Consider the following 17,878-nt stretch of genomic DNA (forward strand, 5'->3'; position numbering starts at 1 on the left):
CTGCTCCTCCCCACCCTTCAGGTCCCAGTGGTGTCTGTGGAGCCAGCAGCCCCGTCTGGAACAGAATCGGGCTCTGCTCCTTGTGGGTTGCATGACCTTGGGCAAACCCTTGGCCTCCACTATGCTTCTGTTTCCTGCGAAATGGGGCTGTTTGTGGTGAGTGTTAGCTATAATTACACTATTTCCTCAGTGAGGCTCCCTGACCCCCCCCGCCCCGCCCATGAGAAAAGCAGGTTCCCACAGTCACTTTCCCATCACCTCGGCGCTGATTGGTGCCTGAAATAATCCTGCCCCTTCACCCATCTCCCGCGGCCAGTATCACTGTGCACCTACTATGTGCCAGGCCGTGTTTCCCAGTGCCACCGCACTGGGCGCCCCGCAAAGACAGGGTCCCCGCCGGTCCCTGCGCCCCGGCGCCGTGCCCACACCGCGCCCGCACACAGTAGGCGCCTCGCCCGCCCGCCCGCGCCGCCGCCCCTCCCCCGCTCCAGGAAGTGCGGGGGCTCCGGCGCCGGCCGCCGCGATGCATTCTGGGCCAGCAGCAGCACCAGAGCCAAGATGGCGGCCAGCAGGAGGCTGATGAAGGTAAAGACCATTCTCCGGCGCCGGCGGGCGGACGGGGAGCGGCGGCGGCCGGGGCCGCGCGGCCGCCCGGACCCCTCGGGGCGCCGCCGCCGCCCCCTGCCCCGCGTGGTGCCGCCGCCCAGGGCCGTGCGATGAGGGGGCTAAGGCGGCCGCTAGGCCGCAGCCCAGGAGGGAGCGCCAGGCCGCGCCGCCCCGGCTCTTCGTCGTCCGTCCGGCTGCCCCGCCCGGCCCGCGGGCTCCCTCCGCGCGGCGGCGGAGGCAGCGGGGGGCCCACCGGGCGCCTGCGGGAGGCCCGAGCGCCGAGCCCGCGCCGCGGAGCTGCCCCGCCCTGGGCCATAGCGCACCGGGCTGGAAGCCGCCGGGCCGGGCGGGCGGGCGGGGGGCTCGGGGCGGGGGCCGGCGGGCGAAAGTTAGGCCGGGCTGCCGCGGGCGATCGGGGTGCGCGGGGACCGGCAGACTGTCGCTGCGACTGCCGGCACACTGTCGCTGCGACTGCAGAGTCACACAGCGGCAAGTTCGGCCACGGGCTGCAGGAGAGCGGGAGGGCGGGGGGCGGCCGGCCGCGGCGCGGGCCCCCTGCCCGGTCCTCGTCATCCGCGCTTCGGGCCCTGCTGGAGCAAAGTGCCGTTTTGGGGGTGGGGGTGGGTGTCAAAACCGACCAAAGTTTATAAAAATAACTTGGTACTTTGTATCTTGAACGCGGCGGGGTGCATTCTTGCTCGCTGGCTCCCCGGGTGAGGAGCACAGATGCCACCCGGGCCCAGTCCTTTCTCGAGTGTGTTTGCCGGCGTCCCCCAGAGCCGATCTCGCCTAGGTTTGCGAGTCGGCCGCCCTGCCGGTGGTGCTGCCGGGCTGCACCGGGCCGAAAATCAAAAGGGCCCAGGAGCTGGCTTCCTGGGGGGAGATAAAGGGCTGGGGTTCCTCCTGGGCAGAGCAGTGCTCCGGAGAGCCAGACGTTGAGTTTGGAGTCCCAGCCTCCGGGCCCTCCCTCCCTGGGAACGTTTCCTTTCTTTTGTTCCCTAAGGACTAGACACGACTTTGAACTTCATAAGACGATTGGAAGTGGGCACAAAAGAAGAGTCAGCAGAGTCCAGACTTCTCTCTTCTCTGTCAGTGACACCACCGTCCACACAGTTGTCCGGAGGGGAAGACTGTTATTCATTTATTTCCCTGCTCTACTTCCCAGAGGCAGTCATCCTTGATGCCTTTCGGATTTTACTTTAAAGGTTTCTTGAGTTCCTGATTTCTTCTCTAATCTTACTGAGATTACTTGAATCCATACCCTCACCTCTCAGGTGCCTTTCTGAGTTCTCTCCTTCTCTGACTCGCCTTCTTGGCCACCACAGTTCTTTTTCTAAAGCAGATATTTAATCCTTTCATGCTCCTGTCCTAACCTCTGTGATTTTATTGTCCTCGGAAGTTAATCCTAACTTCCTGGCAGCAACACCCTTAGGCTGCTGGAAAGTAATCTGTTCAGCCACACCTCCTGCTCCTTGGTTCGCTCTCACTCTTGCACCTAATCACCGTAACTGCCATTTTCCTTAGCCTTGACTTTGTGCAGCTCCGTACTTCATGTTCATGATGGTGTCTAATCCTCCCTGTGAAGTAGACCCTATTATTCCCATTTTGTAGGTGAGAAAATGGAATGCAGGGAGAATCGCTGGCTTGCCCCAGTTTTCTAGCTAGGGAGAGAGTGAGCCATGATGTGACTAGTTCTGTCTGACCCGAGAGCCCCTGGCCCTTAGGTGGCCTTTGCACATGCTGTTTGCTCTCCCCGAGAAAAGCTGCCTTCCCCTTGCCTTTCATCCCCTTCCAGGGAAGTCCTGGGTTCTACTCTGAGGCCTCGCCTCCCCCATCAGAATGAGTTGTTTCCGCCTTTGTGTGACCACAGCACTTTCTTTATGTTTCTTTTTGAGCACTTGTCACAATCGGATTTGTGTTAGACTTGCCTTTCCTACCAGGGTCTGAGTTCCTCAAGGGCAGGGATCTTGACCTAATTCATCCTGGTGTCCCTTAGTCTAGGCCAGTTGACCCAGTTTGGGGCTCCCAGGCTCCCAGGGGTCTGAGAGGGGAGTTACTATGGTTTTTCAATTATTTTTGTGTTTCAAAAAAATTAGAACTTAGGAAAAAATATATAACATTAACTGAGTACTTGTTAAGTGCTAGATCATTTACGTAAGTTTTTTTTATGTTTTCAATAACTCTTAAAGGTAGTGTGTTGTCACCTTTATTTTACCAACCAGAAGGTTGTGAGGCTTAGCAGACCATCCTGGGGAGAGATGAGATGCTACATCTCCCTGGCTCCATATCCCAAGTTCCACACCCCTTGTCACATGGCCTCCTTTCTTATTCCAAGGATGCAGGGAGGAGTATGTTGATTCCTGACTCTTGGCTGGAGATTCTTTCAGTTTAGTAGGAGATGCTCGATACAAGATGGTAATCATTGGCTCTGAGAGTCAGTGTTTAGGCCTGGTTAATTTTTAAAAAAATTTATTGAATCAGGTTGATCAGTACATGGGCTGGATAATAAAAGGGATTTTCAGTGGTGAAAAGTAAACATGTTGAATAATCAAATGGATTACATCTTAAAGAACTGGAAATTTCCTCAAAAACCATTTTCTGAGACACTTGGAGTCAAAGATTTCTTTGTAACAATGGACTATCTGCAATAGTGTAAAATACATTATTAAAAGTAGAGTGGTTTGCATATATCAGACTGAGAAGTTATTTTAGGCAAAGTGAATATGATAAAGTCTTTAATTTAAAAAGCAATTGCCAAAAGGATTAGCCTTTTTCAGAACACTTTTTAGGAATTACAATGTTAATAAAACATTAAATACATTTTAATTTGCAAGCAGCTAATTCAGCATTGATGGCAACCACCAGATTGTAACCATTGCTTCAGTCAGGAGGGGAAATAGCTACAAAAGTGAAACCTGTAGGTGTGGCTGAGGGAAATTGATTGCAGTCTGTTCATTTCTTTTTAGCCTCTCAATTGCACACTTCTCCTGGAAGGGCCCTGCAGCTGGGTATCTTCCCAGAAGGGCTTTTCTCAGTGGGGAAATTTGTAGATTTAAAAGAGGAATGACATTTTATTAGTTATGGCATAACTCTTGAGATAAGGAATTGAGATTTGTAGCAACCTGTTAATGCTGTTTAAATACTGCTCACTCAGAGCTCCATATTGGTGTACTTTCAGCCCATAATCACATGTGAATGAGTAGGAGGAGTTGCTAAATAACAGTTCATTCCTTGGAATTCATTGTACTAAGCAGTGAACTAGTTTGCTCTTGAGTGCAGGTGTAGTACTCCCTGAGGTTGGGTAATGAACACAAGGAACGGTGAGTGTGTCTGGTGGGTGTGTTGTGCGTGAGGGGAGTTTTACAGATGGTGTCAGTGTTCTGAATCCACTGGGTTTTTGGGACTTGAGGAAAGCACAGCATTTTTTACCCTAAATTCATGCATCACAGTGAGTTGGGACTATTTTAGCCTCCCTTAATGATATTCTTTGTAAATGTTTCTCTCTTAAGAGATAATTGGGACAGGTCCTGGGAAAGAGAGTATGCTCATTATTGAAATATTGGAACCTTTTCTTGAGGTGTACACGAGAACAAAAACACTTGTCTCAGGGTACTTAGACCTATTCTGATTTTGCTACAACTCTAAGTTAAGAGGCTGTTGATTTAGTGTTTTATTACATCAGGTCACTTGAAAGTATTCTCACTCTTGGAAAGTATCACTAAATGTTCAAGAGATAACTTCTCTTTTCTTTGATGCAACAGTAAGTTGGGAATTAAAGCTTAGTTAGAACCACAAAGCCATCCCTCCTGGGCCTGGACTCTGGTCATCCCCCACACACACACACCCCCCCCCCCGCCCCTTCTCAGGAGTTTCCTTTGAATGGCGCAGGACCTGCAGGCCTCCGGGTCTGAGCCCTGCCTGTGCCCCCACGTCTGTCTTGCCTCCCTTAGTTAATGGGCCACTTGTCTACTCCATCACTAAGGAAGAACCTGGGGGAACCTGCCTCACCCCTTCCTTCCACATTGAGCCACTTGCCAGATTCTGCTGAACTAGGCCTTTATCTCCCTTCTCCGCCTGTCTTTTCTGCGTCTCCGCTGCCATGCCCTTCATGCAGGCCGTCCCTGTTGTGGTGAACACCTGCCTGGGATCGCTCAGTGGGTTCTTTGTGCTTGTCCCCAGTCAGCTCCTCACTCCCACGTCATCCCTAAGCGGCAGTGCATTGCAGAGAAGTGCTCACGCCCAGGCCTTGCCCCCAGAAACCAGATCCAGGTTCGGTAGGGCAGGACCCGCACTCCTCAGCGTGTCCTGTCCGGGGTTGGGCTCATCAGTCTCATCTCCCCCGCTTGCCCTGGGATCCCCTGGGCCCGCGAGCTCTGCACTCCCCGGTCTCCGGTGGCCACCCGACTCGTCTCTCTGCAGCAGGGCGACTCCTTGACTCAGCTCCGTGGGGGGTCTCCTCTGGGCTGTGCCCTCAAGGAGCTGAAGGAGGGAGAAGAACGGCCCAGCCTAGAACAAAGGTCCTGGGCTGCCCGTGTGTGCTGGACGCCTGCCAGCTGAGGAGTGAGGAGGGGCGGGTAAGCCCCTCTGGTGGGAGGAGGCCGAACTTGGTCTGGCTCTTCACTCTGAGCAGGGCTTTGGTAGCTGACCGGGCAGCTGGTGAGGGTGAGGAGCTTTCATCCTTCAGAACAGGTGTAGTAACCCCTGGCCATGTGCTTCTGACCTTGCTCGGTCCCCTCCTTGAATTTTAGGGAGGCCACCCCTGTGGCGCTTTCCAGAAGCACTGGGAACTGACCTGGTTTTACCCTCCTCAGCGTGCCCAGCGCGCCTGGCCCTCCAGGACAAGCCCGCCCTCCCTCCCTCCCTCGGCTCGGCCGCTGGCAGAGCTGCCTCTCCACGAGGGGCCTCACGAGGCCAGCGCGGGTGGATTTCAGGACAGGTGGCAGAGAGACGCTGTGCCTTTCAGTTGAGGATCCAATGGAGCCCCAGGTGTGGCGTCCAGAAGCGGCCACTCGCTGGTGAGGGCTCTGCTGGCATGTGTCTCCTGTCCGGACTCATCCTGTGTGTTCTCGAGGGCTTGGGTGAGTCTCACCCTCGCCCGGGAGAAAGGGGGAGGGAAGGGCCTTCCATTCAGGGCAGAGCTATTGAGAGTGGAATACTGCAGAGCGATTAAGAGCTCAGGTGCTGGAGCGTGTGTCCTGACCCGCCGCGTCTTAGTTGAGTGAACCCAGGCAAGTTGCTTAACCTCTCTGTGCATTAGTCATGTCATCTGTGTGAAGACTGAGTTACTACATATCAAGCACTCAGAAGAGCTCCTGGCATGTACTAAGTGTGGGTGTCAGCACGGGAGCCAGGAGAGTGGCCTGGTGGGAGGGAGGGAGGGAGGGATTGGAGGAGATGGTGCTGCCCTCGGGGGTCGTGGGTTGGGGCAGGGAGGACAGGAAGCCCCCCTCTCCACACGCCCTCCCGCCTCTTGAAGTCACCTGTTCCTTAGGGTTAGTGAGAGGTTCCCTGAGACAGCTGTGCGAACGTGTCTTTGTTTAAAGATGTTTACTTTTTCCAGCAAAATGACACAGCTCTTGAATTCAAAATCAGTGTCTCAGAATCTCACCTGTGTGTTTTCCTGTGCTGAGTGTGTGGGCCAATGAGGCTGCTGAGCTGGGCTGGCGGTCCCGTCAAGGACGCTGTGCCTTTGGTCTCCTGCTCCAGCTCCTCCAGGCCCTGGCCGCAGTCTCTAGCGTCCAGAGCTGCAGGGCCCTGACAGGCGGGAGGCTGAGGCCCGGCCACCACCCACCGGCCACCACCCACGGGTGGGGCCAGCCAGGTGCTCCCTGCTCTCAGGGTTTCTCTCCTGCTTTTCACACGGCTACCTTGGGCTTGTAAGAAGGGACGGGATGGAGAGTAGAGTTTGTCTCAGGTTAGGTGGTGGTGGGGTTTGTGCTGTTTTGAACAGTTCCAGGCCTGTATCAGTTGGAGTTTTCAGTACTCCTTATCTTGCCAGATTTTGTTTCTGCTTCTCACTAGCGAGTTCAACAAAGGGGTGAAGTGTGCCGGACAGCCCCTGGCCCAGTGGACACATGTGCAGCCAAAGCAGGGACTGGCATCAGGTCCAGTGCTTCTGCTGGTGCTCCCTGTCTGAGCGGGCTGGGCAGTGGCTATAGCTCCAAAGTCAGATGGCCCCTGAGCCCTTCCTGAGATGGTCTGTAAAGGTGTGCGCCCCCACCCCCCGCCCGCCCCACGTGCCAGTCATTGGGAAACTCAGCACAGGAAAGCCACTTTACAGGTGGATCCGCTGCGTGGTCCACCTGACTGTCCCCGTCCCCATCCCGGGGTACTGAACTCCAGAGTGTGTGATGCAGGTCAGAGTGCCAGGCCCACCCCCGTTCAGTTGGAGGCACACGCGCATCCCGGAGTGAGGCCACCGTGCAGAGTGGGCCAGAGCGTGTGGGCAGCGCTGAGTGTCCCCTGCAGCCATGTCCTGTTAGCATGACTGTGCGTGGGCGGCTTGCTCCCTGGAGCAGCATGCTGTGGTTGAGTTCTCCAAGACCTGGTTCAGATCTTCATCTCTGCCGCGGGCTCATCTGTGTCCTCGCCCTGAGCCTCAGTGTCTTGATTACTCCAAAGGGACAGTGACACTCCCTCATAGAGTGAGGACCATCGCTGAGTGTGTCCATCGTGGCAGTAACTGAGTGTGACATAGCTGGCACGCCACTGGCTCGCTGTGGAGACGTGGTGGTGGGGGCCCCTTGGCTGAGCAGTCACTGAAATAAAAGAGACTCATGTCCTGGAGCTTTGAAGCCTTATGTTTAGATTTACAGTGTATTGAATTACATTAAGGTCATAATTGAGTGTCATTGCCACTGGTTCCTTTGTGCAAGCTTGGAAAGTGCATTTCTGTCAAAATGAGTCACTTTGATACAGTCCCACAAGCAGGAAGTAGCTCTTTCAAATTATTAACGTCCCACCAGTTGCATGGCTGGTATTTGACAGGGATCTCGTACTTTCCCTTGAACGTTGGGCTCTACCTGCTGGGTTTCATTTTGCCTGGATGGGAGAGCCTAGAAGTGTTCCTGGCACAGAAGAAACAGTCGCGGGGTGACTCGCCGTAAATGGAGGGCTCAGGTGAAGGCTGCGTGTGTTCGTCCTTTTGTCATCGAGAGTCTGGGAAAGTTCAGTTCCAGGGCCGCCAGCCCCCAGGATCCTGACCAGGGAATGGGAACCCCCGCCCCCCTTGCCCACCGCTCTGTGGCTGGACATCCACGGAACAATGGCTCTGGCTCGGGCTCTAGTCCTGGCCCTGCCCTGTCCAAGGTCTGTCTGTGACTGGGCCCTTCTCAGCCTCTCTCCAGCCTTCCCTCCTGTCACATAAAGCTGACGGGTCGGCCTGGCCCCCCTCAGGGGCATCGTGAGGCTCTGGTCTCTGCTTCTCACTCGGGGTCTGGCTCCTGCTGTTCACGTGGCTAGGTGGGGTGTGCGCCTCTTGCACAAAGGCCCGCATCTTCCCTAGCATGCCTCCTCCTGTTCTGTTTTGTTGGGATTTTGAAGGTGACAATGCCCTGTGGAGGGGAGTGTGATGCGCCATTGGCAGGCCCCTGTCTTATGCTTCTTTGTCTTTTTCTTTTTAATTGGATCAAGTCATTTCTGAAAGCTTTGTGCTAACAACTGTAAACATCTTCATTTCTCATTTAAGGCCCCGTGAGCTCTGGTCATAGGCTGTCAACACCAATGTCATATCATGTGTATGTCCTGTTATATAGAACAGATAGAGTATGTACGTTGGTGCCCTGACACTCTTAGATTTTAAGAAGTGTGGTGACACAGTTGTGGAGGGGAATGAACCGAACCCTAATTGAGTACCTCCTGCCAGCTTCAGCACCATCCAGTATTTCTTGTAATTCTCAGCAGGGCCCTGTGGAGTAAGCTTCCTACCGTAAGACTAGACTCCTAGACTCGAGCTTCAGGTGGTGTGAAGGGTGGGGCTGGGTTGAGCCCGGGCCTGTCTGACTCCAGAGTCCTCTGCTCTTCCTGGTCCACTGATGATTTGTTGAAGCAACCACCTGCCAAATCAAAATATTGTTTCTGTGTATTATATATAAAATAAATGTTGAAGAGAATGGTTGGGGATTGAAATATTCTGCTTTTATCGCCCATAGGAAGGTTCAGCAGAGAAGGTTCAACAGTAGAATAAGCAATATAAGTCACAGACAGCATGCACCTTCTAAGAAAAAGTTCAGACTGGTTTCCGGGTTTCTGTCGGCGCAGACTTGTTGCTGTCAGAGGGACTTCTCGCCTTGCTTCTGTGTGCCTGGCCCGGTGGGAGGCCTTTGCTCTGGTAGGAGCTTGTTTGCAGATGTGGAAGTGACACTGAGTTAGTCAGGGACTTGGTCTCTTCTTTGCTGGAAGGCTGGGTTGTTCTCAAGGAGGGGTGCCCCTCACTGTGGCCTGGGACCCCTGGCCCAGGTGCCTGGTGCTCTCTGGAGGTTCTCAGTCTGTGGGTCCACGGGAGTCAGGCTCCCCTCACTCCCCCTTGCGCCTGGGACCAACACCCTGGCCGAGTCGCCAGAATTAGTAGCCTTTCCAGCCAAGCTCTGTTCCTGTTGCTTCCCTAACCACCCGGGGGTTCCTTCCTTCTACGGCTCTGCTTGCATCTCCCACGGGGACACCTATTCTCCTCTCCGCCCCAGGGTCCATCCTCCCCCTCCCTCAGGGCTGGCGTCAGCCTCTCCCGTGAAGCTGTTGGCCTCTGCTGTAGGCCTCCCCCATACCCCCGCAGGTCCCCAGAGCAGCTCCGCTCTCTTAACCCAGCTTCAACAGCCAGGAAGACCTTCAGCTTTACTTTCTGTAGTTCTTTAGGGGCGCATTGTGCCTTTTTCCATTTAGCAAATAGGAAATTACACCATGATGTTAAAAATGCCTTTTTTAAAAACTGTACCAGCGTCCCCTACCTTGACACTTGCCGTCCATAGCATTGATTTGACATCTGAAGCAGCCGTGACTCAGACAGCTGATTTTTCCTCTGTACGTCTGTCTGGATTTCATTTTTCATTTTTCTTTTTTGTTGTTGAAGTATGGTTGATTTACCGTTTTGTGTTTCAGGTGTACAGCACAGTGATGCAGTTATACATACACATATATATATGTTCTTTTCCAGATTCTTTTCTCTTATAGGTTTTTATAAAATACTGAGTATAGTTCCCTGTGTTATACAATAGGTCTTTGTTGGTTATCTGTTTTACACATAGTATGTCTGGATTTCTTAAAGAGGACCATGGCCTCACACTGATTAGGAACCACTGGCCCCTGAGGGCTTCTCAGTGTGTGAGGATTACCCAGGGAGATTGTAAACAGTCGAATATCAAAGAAGGAAAGAAACAGAGACTTTGTTAATTCTTCCCCAGCTCAGATGTGTACACTGCATTGTGAGAAGAGGGTGTGCTGTGTATAATGTGTCCTGCTCCCCGTCTCTGCTCAGGGACCAGCGAGTCTCCTGCTGGGGCCGGGCCGTGTCCCCTGCTGGTGCCCGCGGGGCTGTCGGGCAGTGGTCGCTTGTGCCCGATGCCACGCTTTGGCCTGGAGTGTCGGCGATGTGCCGAGGTCCCCCTCTGGGCTTTGAGGAGTGCAGCCCTCTCTCTCCCTCGCCACTCACCCTGCCCAGGAAGCCCGCTCCCCACCAGGAGGGGGACGTGTGAGTGTCTGGTTCTCCTTCCCCGGTGTCTCTCTCGGCCTGTCAGCATCATCCCATCCACCTGAAGCAGCTGACCCGACTGCTCTCGCAGAACTGTCACAGAGCTTTGTGGGGCATGTTTTGTCAGTCCCTGTGGTTCTTGGCTTTGGTCTTCCCAACTCTGTTCTGGAGCTGGGCCCCTCTTTCTCCCACCATCCGTCGGACGTTCCAACTCTGAATCGATGTGGCCTCCTTGCCATTCCTTCCCCCGTTCTTCATCTTCAGTTACAGGCTGCAGTCACACTGGAGGGTTTGTCAGGCCTTCAGATGAACCCGTCTATTTTTTTTTTTCTATAAATTTATTTAATTTATTTATTTTTGGCTGCATTGGGTCTTTGTTGCTGCACGTGGGCTTTCTCTTGGTTGTGGTCCGCGGGCTTCTCATTGTGGTGGCTTCTCTTGTCGCAGAGCACAGGCTCTAGGCGCGTGGGCTTCAGTAGTTGTGGCTCGTGGGCTCTAGAGCGCAGGCTCAGTAGTTGTGGCGCACAGGTTTAGTTGCTCCGCGGCATGTGGGATCTTCCCAGATCAGGGTTCGAACCCGTGCCCCCTGCATTGGCAGGCGGATTCTTAACTGCTGCGCCACCAGGGAAACCCCCGTCTCTTCTCTGAATGACTTGAGTCGGTCTTCAGCTTGTTCTCGGTGGAGGTGTGATTGGCATTTCGGGCTGAACAGTTCATGTCTGCGGGACTGTCTTGTGCAACTCAGGACTTTCAGCGTCCCGGCCCCCAAGAGTGTCAGTGGTTCTCAGCAGCTCGGCTCTGGAGGGCGTTGGGAAGCTGGGCGGAGCAGTGTCACAGGCCTGGCATCTAGTGGGCAGGGCTTAGTGCCGCCCTGTTGAGAAACTCCCAGGGGCTGCCTGGCATTCCCTGGAGATGACAGGACCGGATGGCCAGCTTGTTTGTCTTGGTTTCTCTTACTTCTGCCTTATACCCACTTCTTGTTGGTTAGAACTGTGCAAAGGCGCCTGCCTCGTCATCTTTGCTGAGCGTCACTTGACAGCGATGTGACTTGAGCTTACCCGGTAACCGTGCTCTGGGTTTCCCAAGCCTCCTAGCTCTGCTGTCACAGCATCACCGTCTTCTCCTGCGGGTGGGGTGGGCAGGGCGGGGGGCAGGGGTGCTGTCCTCCTCACACCGAGCGGCTCCCGTCTTTGTTCCTGTGTCTCTTGATATCAGAGCATGATAGTTGCCCGCCCTGCACCCCTGCCAACACGCCCACTCCTCCTCCCTGTTTCTTGAGCAAGGTTGTTTCTCACTGCCGTGTTACGGTGGACAGTCCTACCTGCCACGTTTTTGTAATTTCCTTTGAAATGTACTTTCTTGTGTTTATTACCCGTACCTCGTGTTGTTAGCGTGTGGATTTCTGAAGCTGTAAAGTATATTTATAGATTATTTTAAAATTTATTTTGTCCTATGAATATTGAATCTATTCTCTGTTGTTTCTTCTTTCTTACTTTTTTTTTTTTTTTTTTTAATTTTTTGGCCTTGCTGCACGGCATGCGGGATGCAGGATCTTCCCAACCAGGGATTGAACCCGTGCCCCCTGCAGTGGTAGCATGGAGTCTTAACCACTGGACCACCAGGGAAGTCCCTGTTTCTTCTTTTTTGACTGTCTAATTTCACAATTCTGTTTGGAATTTTTTCCTATCTGTATTTGGTTTAAACATTTTTTAGCTTGGTAGGACTCAGCGCTACGGGACGTGGTCTCTTCTGTTTCTAGACAAGAATCTTACTCTAGTGCCTTGAGCCAAGGCCCGGAAGGTCACAGCACATAGAGAGCCCTGTTTACCCCAGAGCCTCGCCCCTCTCCAATCCCCTGCTTCCCATCTGATCACTCACCGGATCACTAAGCAGATATTGTATTTGCGTGTGACCATGGGCTCCTGGGCTTCCTGACCCCTGCCGTGCGCCTCCTCTTTTGGAGCTTACGTTTTGTTTGGGGAGTGGACCAGAGTGGGAGTGTGGGTGTGAGATTTGTTTCTTCCCCTTCCTGAATCTGCCCAGGCTTCATAATCCCCAGGGGAGCCTTTCCGATGAGCCCTGGGCATTATTAGTAGTAGGAGGACCAGCTGACAGCTGGCAGGTCAGGTGGTCTCTCAGGTTCCATGCTTCCCCTCCTGCGGGCTCAGGAAGAGGGGCCAGGCCACCCCTTCCCCCACTGCTGGGGCCATGGCCACTAGCATCTTCCTTATGGAAGCTGAGCATTGTTTAGAAATGGAACTCATCCTCTCACTGTGCAGCTTGCTAAAAATCCCCATTTTTCTCCACCCTACACCTGCTAGACCAGAGTTTCTGGGCCTGGGGCCCAGGCCGACGATTGTGGTGGGCAGCTAGGGCTGGCAAGCAGCAGTCTTCCCTGTGGGAAGAGACTCAGCCTGGCCCCTGCCACCAAGCAGCAGCGTGTCCCACCTGTCTCCTCTGTGCGGTCACTTGACGTGCTGTCCTCCTCATCCTGCCCCGTGCCAGGCACACCTGTAACATCGGCTCAGCCCCCTTTCTCGGGACTCTCCTTCCTTATCTCGTATCCCCCAAGGTGCCTTGTACACTAGCCGTTTGATGGGAATGTGGGGCGCAGAGGATGGGGGTGCTGGTTCAGAGCCTCCGTGGCATCCTGCGCCATGGCACCAAACATGAAGGGGCTTCCTGGTTCTAGAGGACTGCGTGGGCCGGACCAGCGAGGAGGAAGCCCGGGCTGTGGGACGCCATCCTGTGGGCCCCGTGGAGGAGGCAGGGCTGGGCCGGGTGGTGCTGTGGGGTCGCAGAGAGAGGCATCCAGGAGATGCGGAGGACGCTGTTGTGTCGTGGACGAGAGCCGGGTCGGGGCGTGGTGGGGGAGCGCCTCACTCTAGGCTCTGAGGATGGAGGAGCATGGGGGACCTGGGTGGGCGGGTGGGTGTGCAGTGGGTGGCTTGGGCCATAACGCCTGTTGGATGGTCACTCGAGTTGTCGGGGAAGCGGTGGGAAGTGTCAGGCTAGTGCAGGGTTGAAAAACAAGTGACAGACAATTCTAGGCTAGAGACGGGACAGGGCCCTGCTGTCGCCTGGCCGGCCGTGCTTTCTGGATGAAGTGGCGTTTGTATGATAACAACCCCTCATATATTTGCAAGGCGTTCTCTTGCTCATAGCATGGTTCCCCCTCCTTGTCTACATCTTTGGGTCTCAATGCCCTTCTTTTGCAGCAGAGGAAACCTAGGCTTAGTGAAGGTTTCCATCCTCCCCCACCCCCCCCCACCCCCAGCCTGGGTCGTCGTGCCCCAGTCATGTGCCCTGTGGAGGGAGAGCCCTTCTGAAACTGCACTCCGGCGTTGGGTGGAAAACTGTGGGTTTGTTTGCTTCTCTTCCCCAGTTCCATTCACCTTTACACGGAGGCAGCGCTTCATAGATCTGGGTTGGAAAGAGTCAGGTCTGCAGCACCTGGCCTGTGCCCCTGCTGCGTGGGGACAGCCCATAGGGGAGGGGATTGTCCACTGGGGCTGTGGGTTCACCGAGGTGGGTGCTTGTCTTGGTCTGGGGTACGGGTCAAGGGGGCCACCGCGGCTCCAGGCCTTTTAACCAGGCCAGGGCATCCAGCCACGCTCTGAGATGGCCTTGGTGGCGGTGGCGGCACTCGGTTTAATTTGAGGGAGTCAGGAGGGATCTAACGTGTGGTGCTTTCCCCTATTTGACACCCCTTTATGCTTTGTCAATCAACAGGAGCTTGAAGAAATCCGCAAATGTGGGATGAAAAACTTCCGTAACATCCAGGTTGATGAAGCTAATTTATTGACTTGGCAAGGGCTTATTGTTCCTGTGAGTATTGAACACCTCCACTTCTTACCAGATTATTCTTTACGCTGATGTGTGTGCTGCGGGCTTCTCTCTCTGCTCCCAAGGCGGCTCTGACTCTAGGCGGCCAGCAGGTGCCCGAGGCGGCTGTCGCGGAGGCTCACAGGGCAGGGCCGTGAAGGGGAGCCCATGTGGGCTCTGGTCTCCTGACATTCTGGGGTCCGAGCCTTCCAGGCCTGTGGGGGTCGGCCCGGAAATGACGTGTGTCTGTGCTCCTGCTCTTCCCTGGCTTCTCTCTGCCTGGCCGCGTTTGTCCAGACGGGCCGCTTTCTCCGACCTCTCTTGGGAGGTAGCGGGTGTTTCCATCCATGTCTTCTCTTTGCTCTCCTGCCTGGGTTTGTGTCTGTGTCTCTAACCCTCTGGACACCTGTGTTCCAGGTTTTATTCTTGGGACCCTCCAGTCTGTGCCTCCCATTGGTCTCAAGTCCCTTTGCCTAGTGGCCCCCAGTGTTTCTCTGGGGCATCTGCCCCCACGCCCCACTCCCTGTCGCCCAGACTTCCTTTGGGCGCTCGGGCCCCCTCCTCACCGCGGCTTCCTGTGGCCTCCCTGCCCTCTGGATTCCGCATCTGCTCTTTCTGCAGCTCTTCATCTCCCCCTCCAGAGGCTTGTCCCGTGCTGACTCCAGCTGAGTGGGGAAACTGACCCCAGTTTCCCTGCCCTCCCAGAACTGCTTCTGGCAGCACCTGGCCCATGTCCTCAGCCTCGGCTCGGCAGGTCCAGCCCTGGCCCTGAGGTCCTCACTCCTGTCCTGCCACTTCCTCTCAACTCTTAGCCATGGCTCTTGTCCAGCCTCTCGCTCTGTTTTGTCTCTTGGGGACCTTGCTTCTTCCAGTGTCAGGTCACTGGGTTCTTGCTGGACGTGGAGGGGTGCGTCTTGGCCTCTGCTCCTGCCCGCTTGCCGGAGGCAGCCTTACTTGGACGTCATGTGCCTTCCGTGTCCCCGGCTTGCGACAGAGACCCTCTGTGCCAGTGACCCCCGTTCCTTCCTGTTCTTCCCACCCCCCGCCGCCTCCTTTCATCCCCCCTGCCCTGTGCCTCACCCCCTCCCCCCGCGCCCCCCACCCCCGCCGCCGCCCGGTGTAAAATCTCTCGTTACAAAGAGATGGGTCACTTTGCCAGAGCCGAGCAGAGAGCATGCTGACTGGAGATGCTTCCTTCTTGACACTGGTTCTAGGTCATGCTTCTTTAACAGTCCCTGGAACTTGAACAGCAAATATTGGATTTGTAGTTTATTTTTATAATCGTTTGGATAACTAAGGAAAGATATGCTTTGTAGTGTTTCAGTGCACACCGAAAATTATAAACCTGGCAGCGTCCCGCCTAGTTTTGCCCCCAGCCCTTGCCCACTGTGGGGACCTATTAGATGTTGAATGGAAGGATGCCCAAGACCATCTGACCCCTGGCACTTTCCTAATTGAGATTTTGTTTCCTACTGATAAAATAGGTGAATAGTTAAGATGTGGATCTTCTGAAAAATGATAAGAACGACCGGGACAGTTTTAAGCGGTCAGGCTGGTCAGCCTACCGTGGGAGCTCAGTGGCCGGCTCCAAGGGTAGGTGGCTGTCTGGCAGGCACCTCCCTGGCGTCGCATCGGCAGAGCCTGTGGAACGGGCGACTTCTCGTTGAGCCCCGGGTGGAGATGGCTGGTAGAGTCCCAGTGGCCTGGGCCAAGGCTCCAGGCAGTGTCTGGAGCATCTGGGGAAGCTGTGCCTGGAGACAGGGCTATGGCCAGGGCTCCTCTCGCCCTGCTTACGCTGCCCCTTCCTACTTCTCTGGCTTCCTTCCTGTGAACACGGCCTGGTCCCCTGGGTTGGCGTGAGGAGAGTGTCAAGGAAGCAGTTGGCAACTACTCTGTCCAGGGTCCCCACTAGTACCCCACACCTGGGCCTCGGGTCTTCCTGCTCTGTAGGGGCTGGGTCAGCAGGGGGTCTTCTCCCCAAACTCACCTGGGGTCCATCCAGCTGGAGTGAAAGCAGGGCCAGGCTGATAAAGATGTGGCCCCCGGGAAGTGGGCCTTTACAGCAGGGTGCTTGCTGGTCCTGGGGAAGCCACCTGGCAAATCCACCCTGGTTGCAGTTCAGAGAGTGGGCAGGCCCAGACCCCAGGGGGTGACGGCGGGGGCACTTCATCGTTACCATGACAGTTCAGGTTGATTCCCTTTAAACACTTGTTTTTATATAACATTTTTCCATTTAAAATTCAGATGTAAGGTCTAAGGAAGAAAAGAATCCCATAATCCCATTATGAAGAATCAGTTTAGTGAGTTTTTGGCACCTCCCCTTCAGGAACAGGGGCCTAGTGGTGAACCTTCTTCAGGCTTCTCTCCCAGTGGGCGTGTCCACCCCTAACTGGGTGCTCACACCCCCTTTAATGGGCTAGTTGCTAATGTCATAATGATGTCATAATTTTATCATTATTTGGTCGTTGCCTTGAAACTCTTCATGAACATAAGTTTTACTAACTATCCAATAGCCCATGTTTTATAAGTTATAGGTGTACAATATAGTCATCTTTGTTTATTTTAGATTCTGATCTTAAGATACAGTATTCTGTATTATATATTCCATTAGGATCAGGGTTGTACTATGTGTAAGGAAAAACCATCTGTAGGGCTATATATGTTGTCAAATTATTTTCCAGAAAGGTTGTGCTAGTTTATACTCCTACGGGTGCTGTCTGCACAAGTGCCCACACATGTCCTTGGCTGTCGTGGAGGTTGCTGAGCATTTTTAAAGGGGGTTTTGAGTGGCACGTACTTCAGCACCCAGCCTGTGGGGTCCCGCTGCCCAAGGGGAGGGCCCCAGCCCTGCGCCTGACTGGAGGGGCGGTGATCTTGGGCCAGCTACACAGTTAGTCCAAGTGTCCTCACCGCTAAAAAGAGCGCTTCCCTTCTGGCTGTTGTAAAAGTTCAGTAAGTGCACATGTTAAATGCTTAGTCTCACCCCGGGGGCTCTCTGGAACGCTCTTTGTCCATATCTAACAGAGGGTCCATGAAACAACACGCAGAAAGAAATTCTTGTCAGTTTGATAGGTGCAGAAGTTCTCAGCTTGATTTGTGTCTTTGTCCCATTTGGGCTGTTGTATAACAAAATACTAGACAGCTGAGCTTATAAGCAACAGAAATTTATTTCTCACAGTCCTGGAAGCTGGAGGTCTGAGATCAGTGCTAGTTGGGTGAGGGCCCTCTTCTCACGAGTCACAGGCTGTTCCTCGCATGGCAGAAGGGGCACCAGTCCCATTTGTGAGGGCTCTGCCCTGGTGGTCTAATCCCCTCCCAGAGGCCCCACCTCCCCACACCATCACCTTGGGGGGGTAGGTTTTTTTTTTTTTCTGGCTGTGTTGGGTCTTCGTTGCTGCACGCAGGCTTTCTCTGGTTGTGGTGAGTGGGGGCTACTCTTCGTTGCGGTGCGTGGACTTCTCATTGTGGTGCCTTCTCTTGTTGTGGAGCACGGGCTCTAGGTGTGCGGGCTTCAGTATTTGTGGCTCACGGGCTTAGTTGCTTTGCGGCATGTAGGATCTTCCCTGACCAGGGCTTGAACCCGTGTCCCCTGCATTGGCAGGCAGACTCTTAGCCACTGCGCCACCAGGGAAGTCTGGGGCGGTAGGTTTTGACATAGGAATTTGGGGGGACACAAACATTTGGACCATAGTAATTTGCATTTAAAATTTTGTTTTTGCAGTTGAAGGTTTTTTCACTTATTTATTGACTGTTTATGTCTCTACA

General features: G+C 54.3%; 1 protein-coding gene across 1 annotated transcript in view; it reads left to right on the forward strand.

The window, feature by feature from the left end:
- Positions 1 to 530: 530 nt before the first annotated feature.
- Positions 531 to 17,878, forward strand: part of UBE2L3 (ubiquitin conjugating enzyme E2 L3) — a 44,292-nt gene continuing 26,944 nt past the window's right edge. Inside the window, exons 1-2 of the mRNA XM_061169857.1 lie at positions 531 to 585; positions 14,021 to 14,116. Coding sequence (XP_061025840.1) covers positions 559 to 585; positions 14,021 to 14,116 — 123 coding nt within the window. The 5' untranslated portion in view covers positions 531 to 558. The remainder of the gene's footprint in view (positions 586 to 14,020; positions 14,117 to 17,878) is intronic.

This window comes from Eubalaena glacialis, chromosome 15 (assembly GCF_028564815.1).
Source record: "Eubalaena glacialis isolate mEubGla1 chromosome 15, mEubGla1.1.hap2.+ XY, whole genome shotgun sequence".
Lineage (NCBI taxonomy): Eukaryota > Metazoa > Chordata > Mammalia > Artiodactyla > Balaenidae > Eubalaena > Eubalaena glacialis.